The sequence below is a fragment of the Gavialis gangeticus genome, unplaced genomic scaffold (genome assembly GCF_001723915.1).
Source record: "Gavialis gangeticus isolate Ggan-Ray unplaced genomic scaffold, GavGan_comp1, whole genome shotgun sequence".
Taxonomy (NCBI): domain Eukaryota; kingdom Metazoa; phylum Chordata; order Crocodylia; family Gavialidae; genus Gavialis; species Gavialis gangeticus.
In genome coordinates, this window is record NW_017729030.1 from 47,475,653 (window position 1) to 47,493,549 (window position 17,897).

A 17,897-nucleotide genomic window follows, 5' to 3' on the forward strand; every position below is an offset into this window, starting at 1 on the left:
ATATACTAATATGCAGTGCATCCTGTCATATACCCCCTGCCCTCATTTTGTTTTTCCAGCAGAATGTTCTATACATCACGACTAAATATATAAAAACAACCCCTGTCCTAGTTTGGAGCACACTTCTGTTAACCTTTTGTCATGCTTAAAATTTATAATTTATTCCTACCCTTTGTTTTACTGTCTCTTGGTAACTTCCTAATCGTTGATAGTACTTCACTCCTCTCTTTACAACTACTTAATTTTCTTGACAGCCTCTTAGTGAGTGACTTTGCCAAAGGGTTTTTTAAAGGCCAAATAAATTATCTCAGTTGAATGTCCTTTATCCATTATTTTGTTGACATGCTCAATGTATTCTAGTAGATGCGAGCATGATATTCTTTTACAGAACCAGTGCCTTCCAATCATACCACACCAATTCAGGTGTTTAGTAATTCTATGTTTTGTCATTTCAATTAATTTATCTGGTATTATCTGGGATTTGCAAAGTCAGCCCTTAGTGCCTTTTCTTTATAAAGAGAAATTCAAGATTTGCCACCAGCTGACTTACATGAGAAAAGGTGTTTTTCTAAGGGTAGGAACCTTCCTCCAAGTGTGTTAAACTTATTTAACATAAGAGGTACAATGAGCAATTAATTCAGCAAGAGTTACTTTTGAACAAATACCTCCATGTTTCTTAAGACTAAGCAAAGACTATTCTTCTCCTTCGCTGTGCTCTAGAACTGTTTAATTGTAGGTGCTGAAGTTCCTTGTCTTAACCTTGTCTTGGTGCGAAAACTGACCAGTTTAAAAGCAGATGTTTGAAGTTGCTGATTTTAACTACTGACTAGATGCAGTTGCCTCCCTGATTACTCTCCACATCATGTATTCAGCACCCTTTTCCTAATCTGGAGGCTGGTTATATACGTAACTCTATTAATATATTTGTATCCCTAGAACATAAGATTTTTAGTCATACAGGGCATGTCCAGACATGCAGGTATTTCCAGCACTGATAACTTGCAGCGTGGCAGAATGGGTCTGACACCGTGATAAACCCACACTACAAAAAAGCAGTGTGGTACACATGGTGGCAGTGTGTGCTGCACAAAACCGGAGCCTGTGCAGCCAGATCCATGGTCTGGCTGCTGGCCAGGCTCCCTGATGCCAGATTGCTACCACTGGACCCCTGGGAGGCCCCCAGGACCCCAAGTAAGCCTGCTGGGGCCAGCCCAGGTACTGGCCCCAACCCCCCCTACTGTACCTGGGGTAACTTGCCACACGCCAGAGCACACATGCGTGGATGTTTCCTGGGGGCAAGCAGCAGCAGCACAACTATGTGCTATTGCTATTTGTCCTTGGGGAAATGGATGTGCAAGCTCATCTAGACACACCCACAGAGCCTACTGTTTGGTCCCCTTAACACAACCACAAACACAATCGATTCAATGGTGAGAGTAATGCTACCCCTTCCCCCACCTCCACAGCCTGATCTGCCTTTTCTGTTTAGTTTACACAATCATCTCTTTGATTTCTGCCGTTTCATCATGCTGCAACAATATCCTCTATGTTAAGATCCTCTTCCACTACCAGGCAATCTAGTTAACCTATTTCTACTTCAAGCTTCTTCTTTTGCAAGATATAAAACTATAACTATAAATGTTTCTATATTATACAGTACATACTTACTTACAGAAATTTTGGTCTAAATTATGTTTTTTAGTACTTAGGCTGATACCCTGCTGATGCCTTTTCTGGCATGAAGCTCTGTGATCTTGGCCTGTTTCTCCACAAGGAACATGGAGAGCTGGAGCAAGAAGCTGTGTGGTAGTGACTGCATACCCCTGAGATACTACAGGGCCAGAAGCTGACTGATGGATGCCTACAGCACTGCTCTGAAGTGAATTTCATCCACAGTAGCCTAGAAGGGGAAACTGAAAAGGCTGAGCCATCCTTCCCAAATAATCACTTTTCTGATCCTTCTAAAATAATACTGTTTTCCTAATCTTCAAAAAGTGTATCTGCATCGAGATAACTGTGGCCCCTTCTACATATTATATCTATTGTGCAAGTACCTTGTTAATTTCACAATACATTTAGACTGGCTATACCTGCAAATTAACTATGGCATATTAAAAGAGGTCCAACCAGATATAAAATTATTGCTTAAAAATATGTAATAATTTTATAGCTGGTTTCTAGCTAACTTTAATTTGCATGTGTAGGCAGTCGGCAGCTGGGAGAATGCAGCTGCTACCATCTCCCAGCTGCTGGGGACCACAACGCACCCTCGAGGCTGGGAGATGGCAGGTGCTGTGATCTCCCAGCTGCAGGGTGCTCCAAACACCCCAGGGCTGAGAGATCGCAGCAGCACCCTGTGGCTGGTGGGCCCAGGTGCACCACACAAAGAGTCAGGGCTAAGAGGTTTTCAGTTGACAGGACTCTGTCCCAGCTAGGCCCCTCAGCCCTGGCTGCATGTGATCCCTGTGGATGGGAGTCTCCTCAGCAGGGGGACCTCCCAGTCATGGGAGACTGCTTCTTGCTAATACTGCTAGCCCATAATTGGGCTCCCCCTGCCACAGCAATAAGGTGCAATGGGATCTAATGCACAGTCCCACAATCACGCTTCCTGCCATGCACATGTGATCCTATAGCATCTTTACCTGAACATGTAGAGACCTGTAGGAAAGATCTCAAGAACTATTTTCTTTGCTGTTTGCCTCTCTATTTTGCTTAACATCAGTTTCAATGCTTAGAACACCTGCTGAAACCATGCTGTAATCTCCAAAATACATCTGAGATGAGAGCAACTACAACCACATCTAACAGACCTTCCAAGAACGCAGGACCAAAAGGTAAGGACTGACATTTGGGCTTATGCAGATGCTATGGTTGTTGTCCCCATCACAGGCCAATAAAACAACTATGTTCAGTTTTAAATTCTGTACTGCATCTATTTTAGGTTTCCCTAACAACCGAAATATCATACAGCAATTAAAGATAACATTCTGTGCCTGAAATGGCAGTATCCTCTCAATCCCCCATGCCTGTAGCATGCCTGCAAGGGTGCTTTCCTTCTTGTCTTTCACATCCACACCTCCTGTTGTGAGTGGTTCTAGGAAAGGACCTCTACTGGTTAAAGTGCTGTCAAAAAAGTTTGTATAGTTGTGAACATGATTAGCTCAGAATGAGTCCATTATTCTGTCTAGTAAGGTGTTCCTTACCTGGAGACAAGACACCAAAAAAATTTTCAGTGACCATGACCTGGTCTAATTAGCATGTTATAATTGACATAAAGGTATTAGAAACTGTTTTTTCTACTGCATAAAATGGAAAACAGGAAAAAAGAAGCAACCCCAATATGAAATCCTATAATCATTCACAGAAAGCACAACTCAGAATTCCTAAGTACTGTGTGGGTCTGGAAAAGACCTACAACATATACAATCTACGGAGGGATGCAGATACTGCAGCTCTGGGCTACAGTGGCTAATCCCAAATGTAACATCTGCCATCCTGTTCAGCTGAACATAAAACTGAGGTCCCTTCTACATATTACATGCATTATGCAATTAACCAATTACTTGCACAATTAATTTAGACTGGCTACACATGCAAATTAACAATCATGCCATAAAAAGGTCCAACCAGCTATAAAGGTAAAGCTGAAAAATGAGTGATAATTTTATAGCTGGTCTCTCTCCTTTTAATTTGTTTGTATAGTAGGGTCTCCCCCAGTGGCTGGGAACCCTGTCAGCTGATGGGGCTCCCAGCCTCAGGGGTGCACCAAGTGCTGCCAGAGCTGTGAGTCCCACACTTGAGGGGATTCTCAGCCGCAGCAGCACCCCACAGCTGTCAGGAAGAAAAGCCCCACGGGTCCTGGGGCTGAGTGCCTCTGCCTCACACATTAGCAGGGCTAAGAGTCCTGCAGCTACAGGATAGGATAAGGCAGGATAGGATCTGAGGCTGGATCCCACAATCACATGTAGCATGGCAGAAGGTGTTATTGTGTGGTTCACATACTAGATGCTATCATATCTTTACCAACATGTGTTGGGTCTGGATTTAAGTGGAATCCTGTCTGAGCAGACAGTATAGCCTGATAAACAGACCTATTCCAGTAGAGCATTCTAGAGCGAGTCCTTTGTTTTGTGAAACCACACTCCCCAGAGATAATACACAATCTTATCTGCAGCCACTGTAAACCGATTGGGTGTGGCAAGTAAAAACAGCCTGTGTAGGTAAATTCCCTCTTTACCCACAAAAAGCTAAATAGTGCCATGAAATCTCTAAATGATGATGAGAAACCATACTGCCTCTCCAATTAACAGCTTCTTTTTTACCGTACGACCTCTGATTAGTTTATTTCTTTAGGCTTTCCCATATTCTGTTGTGAACACACTTTTGTTTTTAGGGAGCAATTTTTATAAAGTATTTCCTTCAAATCTCTATGCGCTGTGCATTTAGAATAGCCTACTGAATCCTACTCATACTTCTTTGCGTTTGTATACGCAGCGTCAACCACAGCCCCCAACATGCTCCATCGTGACCTGTGAGACTAAACTGTATCAAGTGCCAAGCCTCGCAGCCTGCATGCCCCACCTCCATGGTAAGGATGTGGCTTGCTGGAATCTTTGCTAGTTTATTTTATTGATTCATGTATAAAATCTCTTTTTTATAAGTGACTCTGGGTTTATGAATAGTTTTATGGATTTTTTTTTAAACTGAGCCAAATCAGTTAACCACTTTGAAACGTGGTGAAGATGCACTTCATCCCACAAACCAGGAAAAAATTTAACACTAATAGTTCTTTCACCCTTTCACTCAGACCAAAGACTGAAAATACTCATGTGCTATTATTTCACATTTGCATTCAGACTGTTTAATCAAATGAGAATCAAATGATCGTGTTGAGGGCTATCCACTGAGAACAGTCGTGAATCACCAGAAGTTTAAATCTGGAGATGCTCTTCTATTGTGTGCCAGTGCATCTCACTGTTACAGTGAAAGAGAAAAAAGATAAAGGTTTGCAGGTACGTAGTATCTGAATCACAAAAGATCAATATCAACACCCTGAATTCCACCAAGAAGCAAACAGACCTCATGTACATGTTCATCTGAAGGGGTGAAAGAGTAAAACTTTAGAAACCACATATGGGCACACTTTTAGAGCAGATGGGAATTTACCAAACCCCCACCACTGAGGACATCATGGACTAAAGAAATGTGATATCAAAGTAGCAACATGCAAACACCCTTTATATAATTTAAACACATTAGTGTTACCAAGTAACATGCAAAATTTTATTGCCTTTGGGGCAGAAGAGTGTATGTGTGTGCGTGTTGAGGGTCTGCAGGATTTTGAGGGATTTTAGAGGATTTGAACAAACAGCTATTACACACTGGTGTAGAATTGTTCTGAATTACAGACTTGTGCTGAAATCATTTTAAAACAGTATCCCCTATAAGGGCTGCAGTTCTTATCTGTGATATGAGGTGAAATTTCTCACAAGTTAGTGTCTGTCTGTATCACAAAGGCAATAGCTAGTATTAATACAGAAGAGGGTCAGCTGTTATTCTTATCACACTATTAGGATGAGACATGGCTTGTAAGGTGTTAGCAGACATGCATTGTTTCTGTTTACAAATAGCTTGAATTGATTAAACCTCAGTTCTTCACACAGAGCAGAACAATTAAAAATAATTTTTGGTGATGTCAGACATTCTTGGGGACTGCTCTACATAATTAAATCTTTGGTACCTTTTATTATGATGAAAATCTTTGTTGAAAGATGAAAAGTTACACAGGGCAGTGCAATGTTTTAATAGAACTTACTAAGGAGGTTTTTTAAAAAAAAAAAAAATCAAATTTTAGAAGTGGAATAGTATCCCAAGGATATATAACCAATACTTTATTGAAGGCCTCCCTCAAATTCCTTGAGTTAGAAGGTTATCAATAGTGGATGAGTTAACACAGGTCTTTAAGTCCACCCATTTCATGGCACGGAATTATCATCTTAAATTCTATCTAGTCCTTTGCCCAGTCTAATTATTGCTACCAACATTATACCCACATCTCTTGGAAGATTATGCAACAATCTAACCATATGCTCTGCAATTTGACCTGTGGTCTACCAGTAATCCAACAGGCTACTGGAAGTTGGGAAGAAGGGGCATGCCACAGAATTTGGAGTCCCTGGAGCCCAATGGAAACGGCCATTGACAGCAACCCCCTGGATCCAGGCTGCTAGCTCAACACAGTCCCATGCTGCCACACACCCCCAGACCCATGCTGCTACTGTGTTCCACATGCCCCTGGATCTGCACTGCCACCCAAAAATGGCCCCACGCTGCTACCCAAATTGGATCTGTGGATCCAGCCTGGGAGAAGCCCCTGCAGTCTGTATCTGGCATGGTACCTGGGGTGAATTTGACACCCCTGATGTACCCGATTCCAATTTCAGAAAACTAACATTACCCCTATAAAACTTGTATGTTCTGGGGCATAAACACACAGCATAAAAGAACTCTGGTCCTTCTCTGTTTCTGATTTCTCTGCAGCAGTGTTCTGACAGATGGGGAGTTGCTGTGATGAGTTACAAATACTGTAGGCTCTACAAGTATTTCTGATTGTTGTAAGGTGGTTTGGTTCAAGACAAATGGAGTTAATTCATGAAGATGCTGGCTGTACATAGACAAAACAGAGTCAGAGAACCATCCATCTGCCAGTACTTAAGAGACAATGTATGTGCCATTCATTGCTTTTAATGTCTTACATCTGGACCCCCCCCTACCCACACTGAGTTTATCAGACTGGCCTGCAAAGAGAAAGATCCCAACTTGCAAACACAAAAAAACTAGAAGGCAATAGAAAATATCACTAGGAAATAGATAAACTGCAGCAGGGAACAAATGAGGATAAGTTGTCTGGGAATCAAAAAAGGGTTCTTGCCTAGGGCCTACACCATGGAGTGCCAGGTCTTAGGTAATACAGACCTGTTATAGACTGTGTGTTATTCAACCCCCCCACCCCCTCCTTCAAAAAACAAAACCCCTTCTTCTCTTTGCTCATGCTTTTGTTCCTAGCATTAGAAGTGAAAACATACTTCCGCCTGAAGAGGTTGAACTGCACTTACTGTTGGTCACAGGCTCCTGAAAGAAAGAACTGCATGTCCTCAACCCAGGCAGACCTGATGTAGTAAGACCTAATGAACAATGCACCTGGTACAGTGGCCCAGGAGCCACTCTAAAAATACATAGTCCATCCTATAAGGTCTAAAGGCATGACACTTGAGACGTGATGGAGTAAACTCAGAACGGTCAGGGATGGGTTCTGCTAGCCTTGCCTATGTGAAGTGTAAACCACAATGACTCAGCTGAAGTCAATGGCTACAAACACATCCTTTATAGCAGCAGGAGCCAACTTTCTTGGCAGGTGTGCCAAAAATTAGCTCGACACCCTCCCCAAGTGCCACTCCAATCCCCTTCCTCTTCCTGATCTGCTGGTCTGCTTTCTACTCTGTGCTCCCTGCTGGATCTCATGCTCAGTCTTTTGCTCCCTGCCTATCTTCTGCTGTGCTGCTTGCCCCCTCATTGATCTGCCAGTGGCTGTCCATGCCATCCCTTGTGCCACAAGCTGGCCACCCCTGCTATCTAGAAAGTGACATCTATCACCCTACATTCTATTAAGCTTACTGGAGATACTATTTAAAATTGTTTCCTTTTGCCAATTTAACATATACATAAAATTTACTTCAGGTAGTACAGGCCTCAAATAGTGAGTATTGTACCAAAAAAAAAAGAAGAAATAACACTTTTTCACACACACCCCTCTCCAAAGTTAATAGAAATATTTTTTTAAAACATTTGGTGTTAAAACAATAATTTAGGGCGTTTTAAATATTTCATTGAAGTGCCTGCAACCCTAACTTTACCATATGTGCTCAAACACAGCCGGCAAAAAGTAAAACGGAGTCTACTTTCACTGTCCAAACTGTATAAAATTGCAGAAGGAATTTTTAAAATCGAAATTTAATATTTTATATTTTATGCTTTCATTTTTAATCACAAGAAGGTTTAGTAGCACAGGTAAGAAAATAATATCCCTCCCCCCACCCCGCCCTTAAGTATTACTTTTAATCAGACACGTTCTTTTTCCTATTTGTTTAGTTGCTGACACAGTCTATTCCTTGATAGTGAACAGATCCCTTACCTTCATGTGTGATTTGAGATTGTCCTTGCGTGCACAGCGAAAGGGACAGAGTGGGCACTGGTGACTCTTTAAACCTGTGTGAATCACCATATGTCGTTTCCAGTAACTCTTCCTCTTTATAACCAAGCCACAGATTGGACACTGGAAAGGTTTTCCGCCTTCTTCTTCTGAAGCTTAGCAGAAGGGGAGAAAAAAAAAGAGAAGAGCTTTTATAGCCATGAGTAGAATACTTTCTTCTTGTAAACATACCCACATATCATTTTTAAATTTAAGTATCTCATCTGCAAAGAGACAGCAATGGTTAAAGAATAATGCTCATCAACATATTTCAGTTATTCTCCTGACATATCCCCATTGACCTAAGCTCATCCTTGAAAGTCAGATTTGTTTATAAAGTTGAAGTCTTAAATAGCCTTTGGATAGCTAGTAGGAGGTGCTATTCTGTCTTATTTGGCTACAACGCTCCATATTATCTGGCTGAACCAAGATGGACTTTTTCTCATAAACTTCGTTCTAAGGTCAAAACTTCCTATCCACTGTCAACTGAATGTGGGCATACATGCGTAACTCTTGGCTTACAAATTCAAAATTCACACAGCCCTGCATGTGATGGATAAATGAAAAAAATATTAAATATAGAATAATTCATAGCTCTTAGCTGAAAACCATGCTGGTGCCATTAATGATATTCAACTCCAGTAGCGAGCAACTTCAGAGTCCCTGCTGTTGAACTTGTTTAGTTATGGCTTTAGCAGATGCCGCTGCCATTTCAGCCATCAGGAGGTCTTAGGGTCATGGGTTTTCTCTTCTTCTTTTCTATTCCTCTTGTTGCTAGCACATTAAATCTACTGCCCTCCTAGACATTTGGCCTCTGTTTTGCACAGCACTGCCCAAAATAGGAGGAAATGCAACCAAGGCGAGGAAGAAGATTTCTGTATTTGTCAGCAAATATAGTTTATCTTCTAAGTACAGAGTAACAACCAGGCTAAGGGGAAAAGAGATAGTTAACTGTATTAAGTCAGAAGCAAAGTATCTGACATCTCACTACAAATGCCTCTGCCCATTATGAGAAAATCTGTAGTGTTATCATGGAACTAGAAGTAATTTTTGAGGGCTGAAATGGAAATCGATTGTTTTTGAATATCCAGAAGCCAGTACTGTTAATCCTGCTATTGGAAATTACTTACAGCATAGTTCAGTTCATTACTAGCAGCTATTTTCTACCTGCAAGAATTAAGCATATGTCAATTCCTCATATGATTGGGAACCAACTGACAAAACCTCCAGAAAGATGGTGTAAAATCCTGCAGTATCATTCCTATACCCAGGTAGGAGACAAAAGCAATTCATCTGATTAGATGGTCCTTACTGGCCTAACCAACAAGCCTTAAAGTATATTTTCAATGCATGTGTTTTGCAGGTTCTGAAATTCTACTCATGATGTTTTCTATCACACTAAACATATTATCAAATTGCTCCCTCATTGCATCTCTGCAGAGTCAGCAGAAACCAATGCAAGAATTGCTAGTGTTTCACTTCTTTAATGTCTTTACTTATTTCTTCATAAAAGGTAAATGGCAAACTATATAAATATACTTTCATAGCATTTTATCCATCAGTTCTCTTCCCTCTATCATCCCCTCTTTGTCAGCCACTGACTATCCATAGGAATCCAGAAAATGTTCTATTTTGTTTTTATCATCTATTTCCTACCCTTTTAACAATACATACATTGATAAAAAGAGTAGTTCAACAGCAGTTACGCATATCATTGTCGGCAAAAAAATACAATTGCAAGAGTACTGATAATGGCAAATCCTAATATACAGGAATTATGATTAAAAAAAGGAGTCGAAGCCCATCTGAGCCTAGAGGCACACCAGTTTCTGCACGCCAGTTTCTGTAGCCAATGGCACAAGAGAATGTGATGTGGTTCAGACTTCCCGCCTGAATGGCCAGGTACCATTTATAGGTAAGCCAACTCGGGGTGGCCCAGGCTAGAGCATGACACAAACTCAGGGCTGTAGAGTTGACTTATAACCACTCTGCCCTTAAGCCCCTTGGGGATTTAAGTAACTGAGCAGAGATCCTGGTTTTCTCTGATAAAAAAAAAATCTCCAAATTTCAGATTAAAAAACGTAACCCAAAATGCATATTTTTCCATGATTAAAATGGAACACCACCATATCTATATCTATCTACAGATACATATATATAGATACCTATATCTATATCTATATATAGATACCTATATCTATATCTATATATAGATACCTATATCTATATATCTAGATAGATATTGATATAGATATATAAAATCTATATAAAATCGGGGATTATATAGAGAGAAAGATCCATATATAGATATAGATCTATAGATATATAGATATAGATATATATATAATCCCCAATTTTCAGTGGTGTTCCATTTTAAACATGGAAAAATATGGATTTTTGTTATGTTTTTTAATCCAAAATTTGGAGATTTTTTTTTTTTAAATCAGAGAAAACCAGGATCCCTGCTCAGTTACTTAAATCCCAAAGGGGCTCAAGGGCAGAGTGGTTATAAGTCAACTCTACAGCCCTGAGTTTGTGCCATGCTCTAGGCTGGGCCACCCCTAGTTGACCTACCTGTAAATGGTACCTGGCCATTCAGGCAGGATGTCTGAGTCACACCACATTCTCTTGTGCCACTGGCTGCAGAAACTGGCGTGCAGAAACTGGTTTGCCTCTAATATATATATATTTTAGTGGGCTTTCATTTTAATCATGGAAAAATGTGGATTTTGGGTTACTTTTTTTTAAATCTGAAAATTGAGGATACTTTTTTTTTTTTTAATCGGAGAAAACCAGGATCCCTGCTGATGACAAGAATGCAGCCATCTCTGAAATGGAACGTGAGAGCCCTCTCTAACGTTACATAATGACTTGGCACAAGAAACAAAGACTATGGGACCTGAGTCTCCTCCAATTTATACTGAACTCTATTCTGCACTTAAGTAAAAATTAGGAACAACTCCAGTAAGTTCAACAGCAGTACACAACTGAGGAGAAATTAGACTCCGTGTATCTACATGAAACTTTGGCCAGGATGTTGGAAGAACTGTAGGCAAGATGTTATGACTCAGAATGTAGTGAGGAAGTAAGGACGGACATCAATATTCTTCCAGAAACAGACTTGAATCAAACACTCTAGTACTCCATTTCACATTTCATCTGAAAGGCAGCACCACCAGCCTTCAGATGTCTTGTTACACCCTGCCAACACAGTGATTTTTGGGGATGCCACTTACTTCTCTTCTGCACCAGCTTGCGCTTTTATCAGTCATATCCCATTCATGTAATTGTCAGGCCTGACCAAAGTTAGCGTGAGAGATCGGGCAAGATTGCAGCCTGGGTATATTCAAACAAACAAATTATAGAGTTAAGAGGAGAGGGGAATTACTGTGCATCAGCTACTCTGCAGTAAGTATCCACAGGCCTGCTTTGACCTCATGATAAGTGAAAGCTAAACAAGGGCAGCTTAGTCTTCAGTGAAACAGGGTTAAGTTGCCACAATTAAGCTTTCACTTATCAGAGGGTAAGAGCGGGCCCATGAACAGCTATTTGGCACCAGTTTCTCCACAGTAATTCCCTGCCTTCCTCTGTAAATTGCTCATTTATCCATTACTTTACTTACTGAAAAAGTTTATATACTCAGATTTTGGCAGATGAGCCCTAACTCTTTTTTTGATGCAAGAATGTTTGTGTGGGCTCCACAACCCAGAATCTATTCTACCTGTTAGGTGCCTAGCTGCAATCCTATTTCACCCTGCTTGGATCTCTGAAAAACCATTGATGCCACTACTTTTTTGTAATGTACTTTCACCTTAGCCTTAGGACAAAGTCAGAAAAAGCAACCATGTGGGAGAAAGGACCATGTCATCTCTTCTGTTAGCAATTTTTCAGCAAATGTAAACAACTGTTTCATGATTATCAAGGTCCAGAGCAGGGTGGAAGGAACAGGACCACACTTAGGCATCTAATAAGTAGAACAGATTTTAGCAGCTTCTTTACTCATCAGTACGTGATAGAGCTCACCGGCCACTGGCTGTCACTGATGGCAAAATTAAATTCCAGCAGTGGCTGAAAGAAATGTTTTATAAGAACTGGAAGCAAACTGGGAATATATGAGAAAACACATGGGGAAATTTGCCAGTCTAAGCCTTCAGAGAACAACTGTCTATCTTATTGGCAGCCTAAGAACCTAGTCCTCAAAAGCAGCAACAACAGACAACTGTTTATAAAATTAAGTATTATATTGTGCTTTAGCACCATAAACCATGGTTGCAAAAAGATTCAAAGGAGTGTGTGACATTTACTTTCATAGTAAATATACATGCTCACGCTCAGTTACCCAATTCAACTTTTAGAGGAGTACAGTACCACCATGTCCACTGCTCAAAAAATCACGCAACAGTGACCTCTTTCTGCACACTGTACATCTACAGAGAGATTGATTATGGAACACAAAATCTAGTGAGCACCCAAGCAGTCCATCTAAATGCTTTTCTTGGTCTTTTATTTTCATTTCTTTGCAAGCTGAAAATTAATGAACATATTGGAAAGGGGCCTGTATACAAAGGCACAACTGTTTTTCATCTTTTACGGTAAAGTTTGCTTGGATGCTAACTGAGGTTGTGTGCATATAAACTGAGAGGAAACCCCCTTCCCCCGGATCCCCCCCCCCCTTTTTTTTTTTTAGACGCACATCTTTATATGCATATACATATGAAATTACAAAAAGCAAATGGAAACAATTATTCCATGGTTACTAAGGACCCAAGGCAATATGCCCCCATTGCCATCTTTTCACAGCACTGCAAGCCTGTGCCTTAAGCCAAGAGCATAGCTGCTAGAAAATTCACTGTATCAGAGCCAGTTCACAAATTGCCAGTACCACATATGTACTTAGACTGCATTCCTCTTGCCCAGGCTGCACAGCCAGAGTCTACAATTCATAATTTGTTAGCCAAACATATGGAACCTGGATTTTACAGGAATAAAAGCCTTTTCTGCACTACTCTTCACTGTCAGGGTAACAAATAATGCAACCACTTTTTGCATACACAGTAATAAGCATACAATGCTGAAAATTTTTGGAATGGTACGCTGCATTAAATACTGTAATCTATTAATGTAACCAACTCCTTGCAGAGGCATAGCAGGGCAGCTTCATGCTCTGTGCAGGGGCTGCACATGGGGAAGCACTGGCTACCACAGCGCCAATAGTTGTGGCGTGTCCAGATACCTCTGCAGCAGCTGTTATTTTTGTATTCTCCTAACAGCAGCAGCCAGGGCTGCTATCCCAGTCGCCCCCCTCAGTTATGCTGTTGCCTTCTTACTGTCCTCTTTAGGGCCTTTTAGACACATGAAAAAGTTATGCTGCATTAAATTTAAACTAATGTATGAATCAATTCAGTTTAGTTAATGTTGTTTAAGTTCACGTGGACTTTCTTATTCTGGTGCAAGAGAGCCATTTTTGGTTTAGTTTATGTCTCTTTGGAAAAGTTGCAACTTAAAACCCCCAAAGCCTCTCAGGCCAGGTCTTGTGCCAGGAGCACTCTGCTACTCTAGTATACTGTGTTGGCAAAGCACTCACAATAGACACAGCTTGCACTGGCACAACCTGTTCTTATGCTTATATAAGCTGGTCCTCCCCTCCCTCAAGTCAAAGAAGCACTTTTGCCAATGTAACTTGTCCACACCAGGAGCTTTTGTTGACATGGCTATGCCAGTCACAAACTGTATCTCATAACATTCTTGCCAGGACTTATGCATAGTTTTATACCAGCTTAACAACACCAATATAATTATCTCGGTATAAGCAGTAAAACATTCCAGTGTAAGCAGGTCCTAGCTTACTAACTCAAGCTATATATGTTGTGAAAGTATTTTAGTAAAGCTTCCTCATCCTCTTCACCAGAATAGAATTGGTGGCAAGATCACAGTGTCTGAGCTCTGTAGGTATTTCCATGGAAATATAAACACGTGATGCATGCAATTTTTAAAAGAAGTGATAGTATATATGCAATATGACATATTTTGATCACTGAAATAATGTAATCTCCTATATTATTTACTGACTTCTAGTGAACAGTTTGTTAGCAGTATTGTTCCTCCTTGTTTCCTTTAGGTCTACATCCCAGAAGACTTAAAGTCAGGACTGGCAGGGGGGAGGTGGATGTATAAAGCAGGTTTTTTTGAGCAGAATTAGAAAAATGCAGTTCATTTTTTTCTATTTTTTTATGACAAAGGATTGTGAAAGAACGAACACGTGAGATTTGTTCGTGCTTCTGCAGAAAATTTTAATGAAAAGTGGCAACATAATAATATACTCTGGTAAATTAGGACAGGTAGTAAGCGATTATACAAAAGTCCATTTGTGACAGAGACAGCAGGAGGGAAAATTCTCCCTTGTCCGATATTTCAAAAGCACTGGTTTTGTACATGTTCACTGATACCATGAGCTCTCTGACAGGGATTCTTTGATCTTCCCCATTAAATATTTCTTGTATGGACCTATTCTGAACTTGGTGAGGGAAAAAAATGCATTTGTATGGAATAAAAAAAAAAGGTATTGAACTGTACACTCATTATCTTTCAAATATGGAAACACTTGTGAAGGTTTGGTCTTTAAATGATACTTTTAGAAGTATCCTTTTGTTTACTTAGAGTATTTCACTTTTATTTTTCATAATAGGTAGAAACAATGCCAAGCAGACCTATGGGAGAGACATTATACAAATCTACAGCAAAACAAATGTGCCTTACTCAGTGACTGAAATAGTCCATACCTGTGTTCGTGGGCTTAGAAGCTCTTCCCTTAGGGACTGGAAGTAACAATAATTCCAAAGACTGCGGTGGAGTTGCTTTCTCTTGCTTCATCTCTGAAAGCTGCAGGGGATCCTCAGAAACCAATGACTTTTTCTTCTCAGCCAAAAGAGTGCCTGCAGCCCTTGCAGCAACCTCCTTGAGCAGGGCAGCTGAGGAAGTCATGGAAGCAAGGGAAAGGAAAGAACTGGCTGGAGGTGGGTGGTCCTGACCAGGAGTCATGTTTCTTTCACTAACTTTTTTTGATAAAGCTGCTAAGGTGGAGCTGGCAGACTGAGAACTAAAAGGTGAGGAAAAGGATTCAAATCTTACAGTGTCTTCAGTCCTCGAAAGTGATTTGTCCTGAAGAACTGCATTGGCTGCAGCTTTCAGTTTCAGGATAGCTGAATCTGGGGACAAACCACAGGTAGTGGTTGAGTTTGGCAACCACTTACCTTGATTCCATATAAACCGATTACTTGCAGTGTATTGGTCACTTTGTTCCTGCTTCTCAGCAAGCTTCCTGGCAAGAACACTTAGTTGCTGGGCATGATGAGTAGGCGGAGAGAAGGAGAGATTTGAGCCAAGATTTACAGGGGACTCAACCCTGCCATTGACAGGGACAGCAGTGTCCAGCTTGAGGGAACCAGCCTCCAGCAGCCGTCTCAGGTTACTACTCAATGGCTTATTTGGACCAGGAGGTTCATCTTCACCTAAAGATGACACATCAGGGGAAAGGTGCTCGTTACTCTGTAATGTGTCTCTTAAAGCCTCACTCTCAATAGCTCCCAGTTCCAGCGTGTTGCTGCTAGGAGTTGCGCTTCCCAAAGAAGTATCTGGGGAAGTGGACTGCTCTTGAATTCTATCCTCAAGAGACAACTTGAAGTTTTCCTGGACTTCTCCATATGATGCTTCTGAGGGGGTCTCTGAAGAGTTTCCAAACCAGTGTTCTTCTTCACTAAGTTCACCTTCCACTTCCTCCTCTCTAGTACCATCTGGGGGAGACCAAGAAGAACACATTTACTCAAAACTCAGTGGAAAAATATGCATAAGCATTCTTCATTTTCAGATGCATGTTTCAGTTCTCTAAACGCCTAAGCTTCTCTCTTCCCTTTCCAAGAACATTGTGATAAAAACTGGACACAATGACCTCTATACAAGCCATAAAAATTGGAGCCTATTGAACAGCTACTAAACATACACATAACTTGCTTAATCTTGCCATCATCACCTTAAGCCATGGGTGTCTGGAGCTGCATACCAAACCTGGTCTTTGGAGCCATGTTGACCAGGAATACAGGGCTGGGGTATGTGGCATTAATACCTGTGGCTCTCTGAACTGACACAATGGCAAAAGTTAATGGTGCCATCACTCATCCTTCCCCCAAATTCCAGGGTACAGAACTCCCCTGGGGACCTATTTTGGCAGAGATAGGGCAAGCAGTGGCTGTGTTAACCCCCACCGCTCTCTGAGCCAACACAGTGGCTCAGACACTGAAAGCAACTAACACTGCTCCTGGTCACCTCACTGCTGGAGGGTGGCCTAGATCTGGGTTTCCTACCACAGTATGACCAGCATAATTGTAGTAATCTATCTGCATGACAACCTGGACATCATCTATCTCTTCCTATGTATTGTGTAAGTTCTTCATGATGAGTTCAGTGGAGTTAAAGCAGATGTATTTAGTCCACTGAGTATCAGCTACCTAAAAACTCTCTAAGGTTAGTACAGTGGTTTTCAACCTTTCTAGACTCAAGGCACCCTTTGGAAAATGCCAGCTCATAGTTCTCGTTCTTTTTGTTTTTTAGTGTGGAAAAATAGAGCAATTTCTCTGTTGCAAAGATTCTACAAAGATCACAACAGGTCAGAATGTTTCTAGCACTTTGGATTCTCAGCTGAAATCTTTGGTTTTATCCTGTGAATCACGTCTGCACACCTAAGAGTGTTAACACCACGTAGCAACCTGCGGCACCCTTTAATAGATCTTAAGGCACCCACGGTGCTGTGGCACTGTGGTTGAAAATTACTGGTAGTGCTTAGATTTCTTCAAAAGACAGAACAGCCATTTAACTATTCATATCAAAAGTAGCTACCTTCAGTTATTTTAATCTCAGTCCAATCATATACTTCCTTGTGGGGAAAAAAACCCAAAAAACTTTGGGAGTTTCCTTCCCAAATAGATTTGATTAGTAATGCAGGAACTACAAGATAACGCACTGATCTCCCAGTTATTTTCAGAACTATCCTGTACACCAAATCATTCTTTCTTGTTGGAGAGATGTATTTTTTGTTCTCTGTTAAATTTCTTCAATAAAATTAAACAAAGACTATACCAAAAATCCATATTATCAAATGAAAAAAAAGTGTTTGCTTCCTTATGGCTGGCTATATTTTCTCTTCACAGGCAACTGCAATGCATTTTGCCTCCCCCAAGATATGACTGGCAGTATTTAATGTATGGTGCCCCTGAATTGCTCTTCTTCACAGTGGTTTTTCAGAGATAGACATAACCAAACATTTTTGTACATCTAACTGGCCAATCAGAAAGCGGCCAAGAATAATAATAGCAACATTAGAATTAACTTTATGTTATCACCTTGCAGATACCTTTCTTACATTTCTTGCTTTTAAACTGAATGTCTATTAAAGAGTCCTAGGTAATAACAACTGCAAAACAGTAGGGTTGAAAAAAATTCTATGCACACACTAATACTAGGACTACATTATACATGCCATATCTACCATCACATTTGATTTCTTGGCCCCCCTTATTTTACTTGCAACAAATTACAAAACTTTAGATAGCACTTAATGAAGTAATATTATTTAAGTCTTAGGAAGTCAGGTCCAATA

General features: G+C 40.7%; 1 protein-coding gene across 1 annotated transcript in view; it reads right to left on the bottom strand.

Moving 5' to 3' along the window:
• The window catches only part of ZNF827 (zinc finger protein 827), a 159,357-nt gene extending 143,294 nt beyond the window's left edge, over nucleotides 1–16,063 (bottom strand). The window contains exons 1-3 of the mRNA XM_019521839.1: nucleotides 15,499–16,063; nucleotides 15,028–15,216; nucleotides 8,192–8,364 (exon numbers count right to left, since the gene is read on the bottom strand). Coding sequence (XP_019377384.1) covers nucleotides 8,192–8,364; nucleotides 15,028–15,216; nucleotides 15,499–16,063 — 927 coding nt within the window. The remainder of the gene's footprint in view (nucleotides 1–8,191; nucleotides 8,365–15,027; nucleotides 15,217–15,498) is intronic.
• Nucleotides 16,064–17,897: the final 1,834 nt, after the last annotated feature.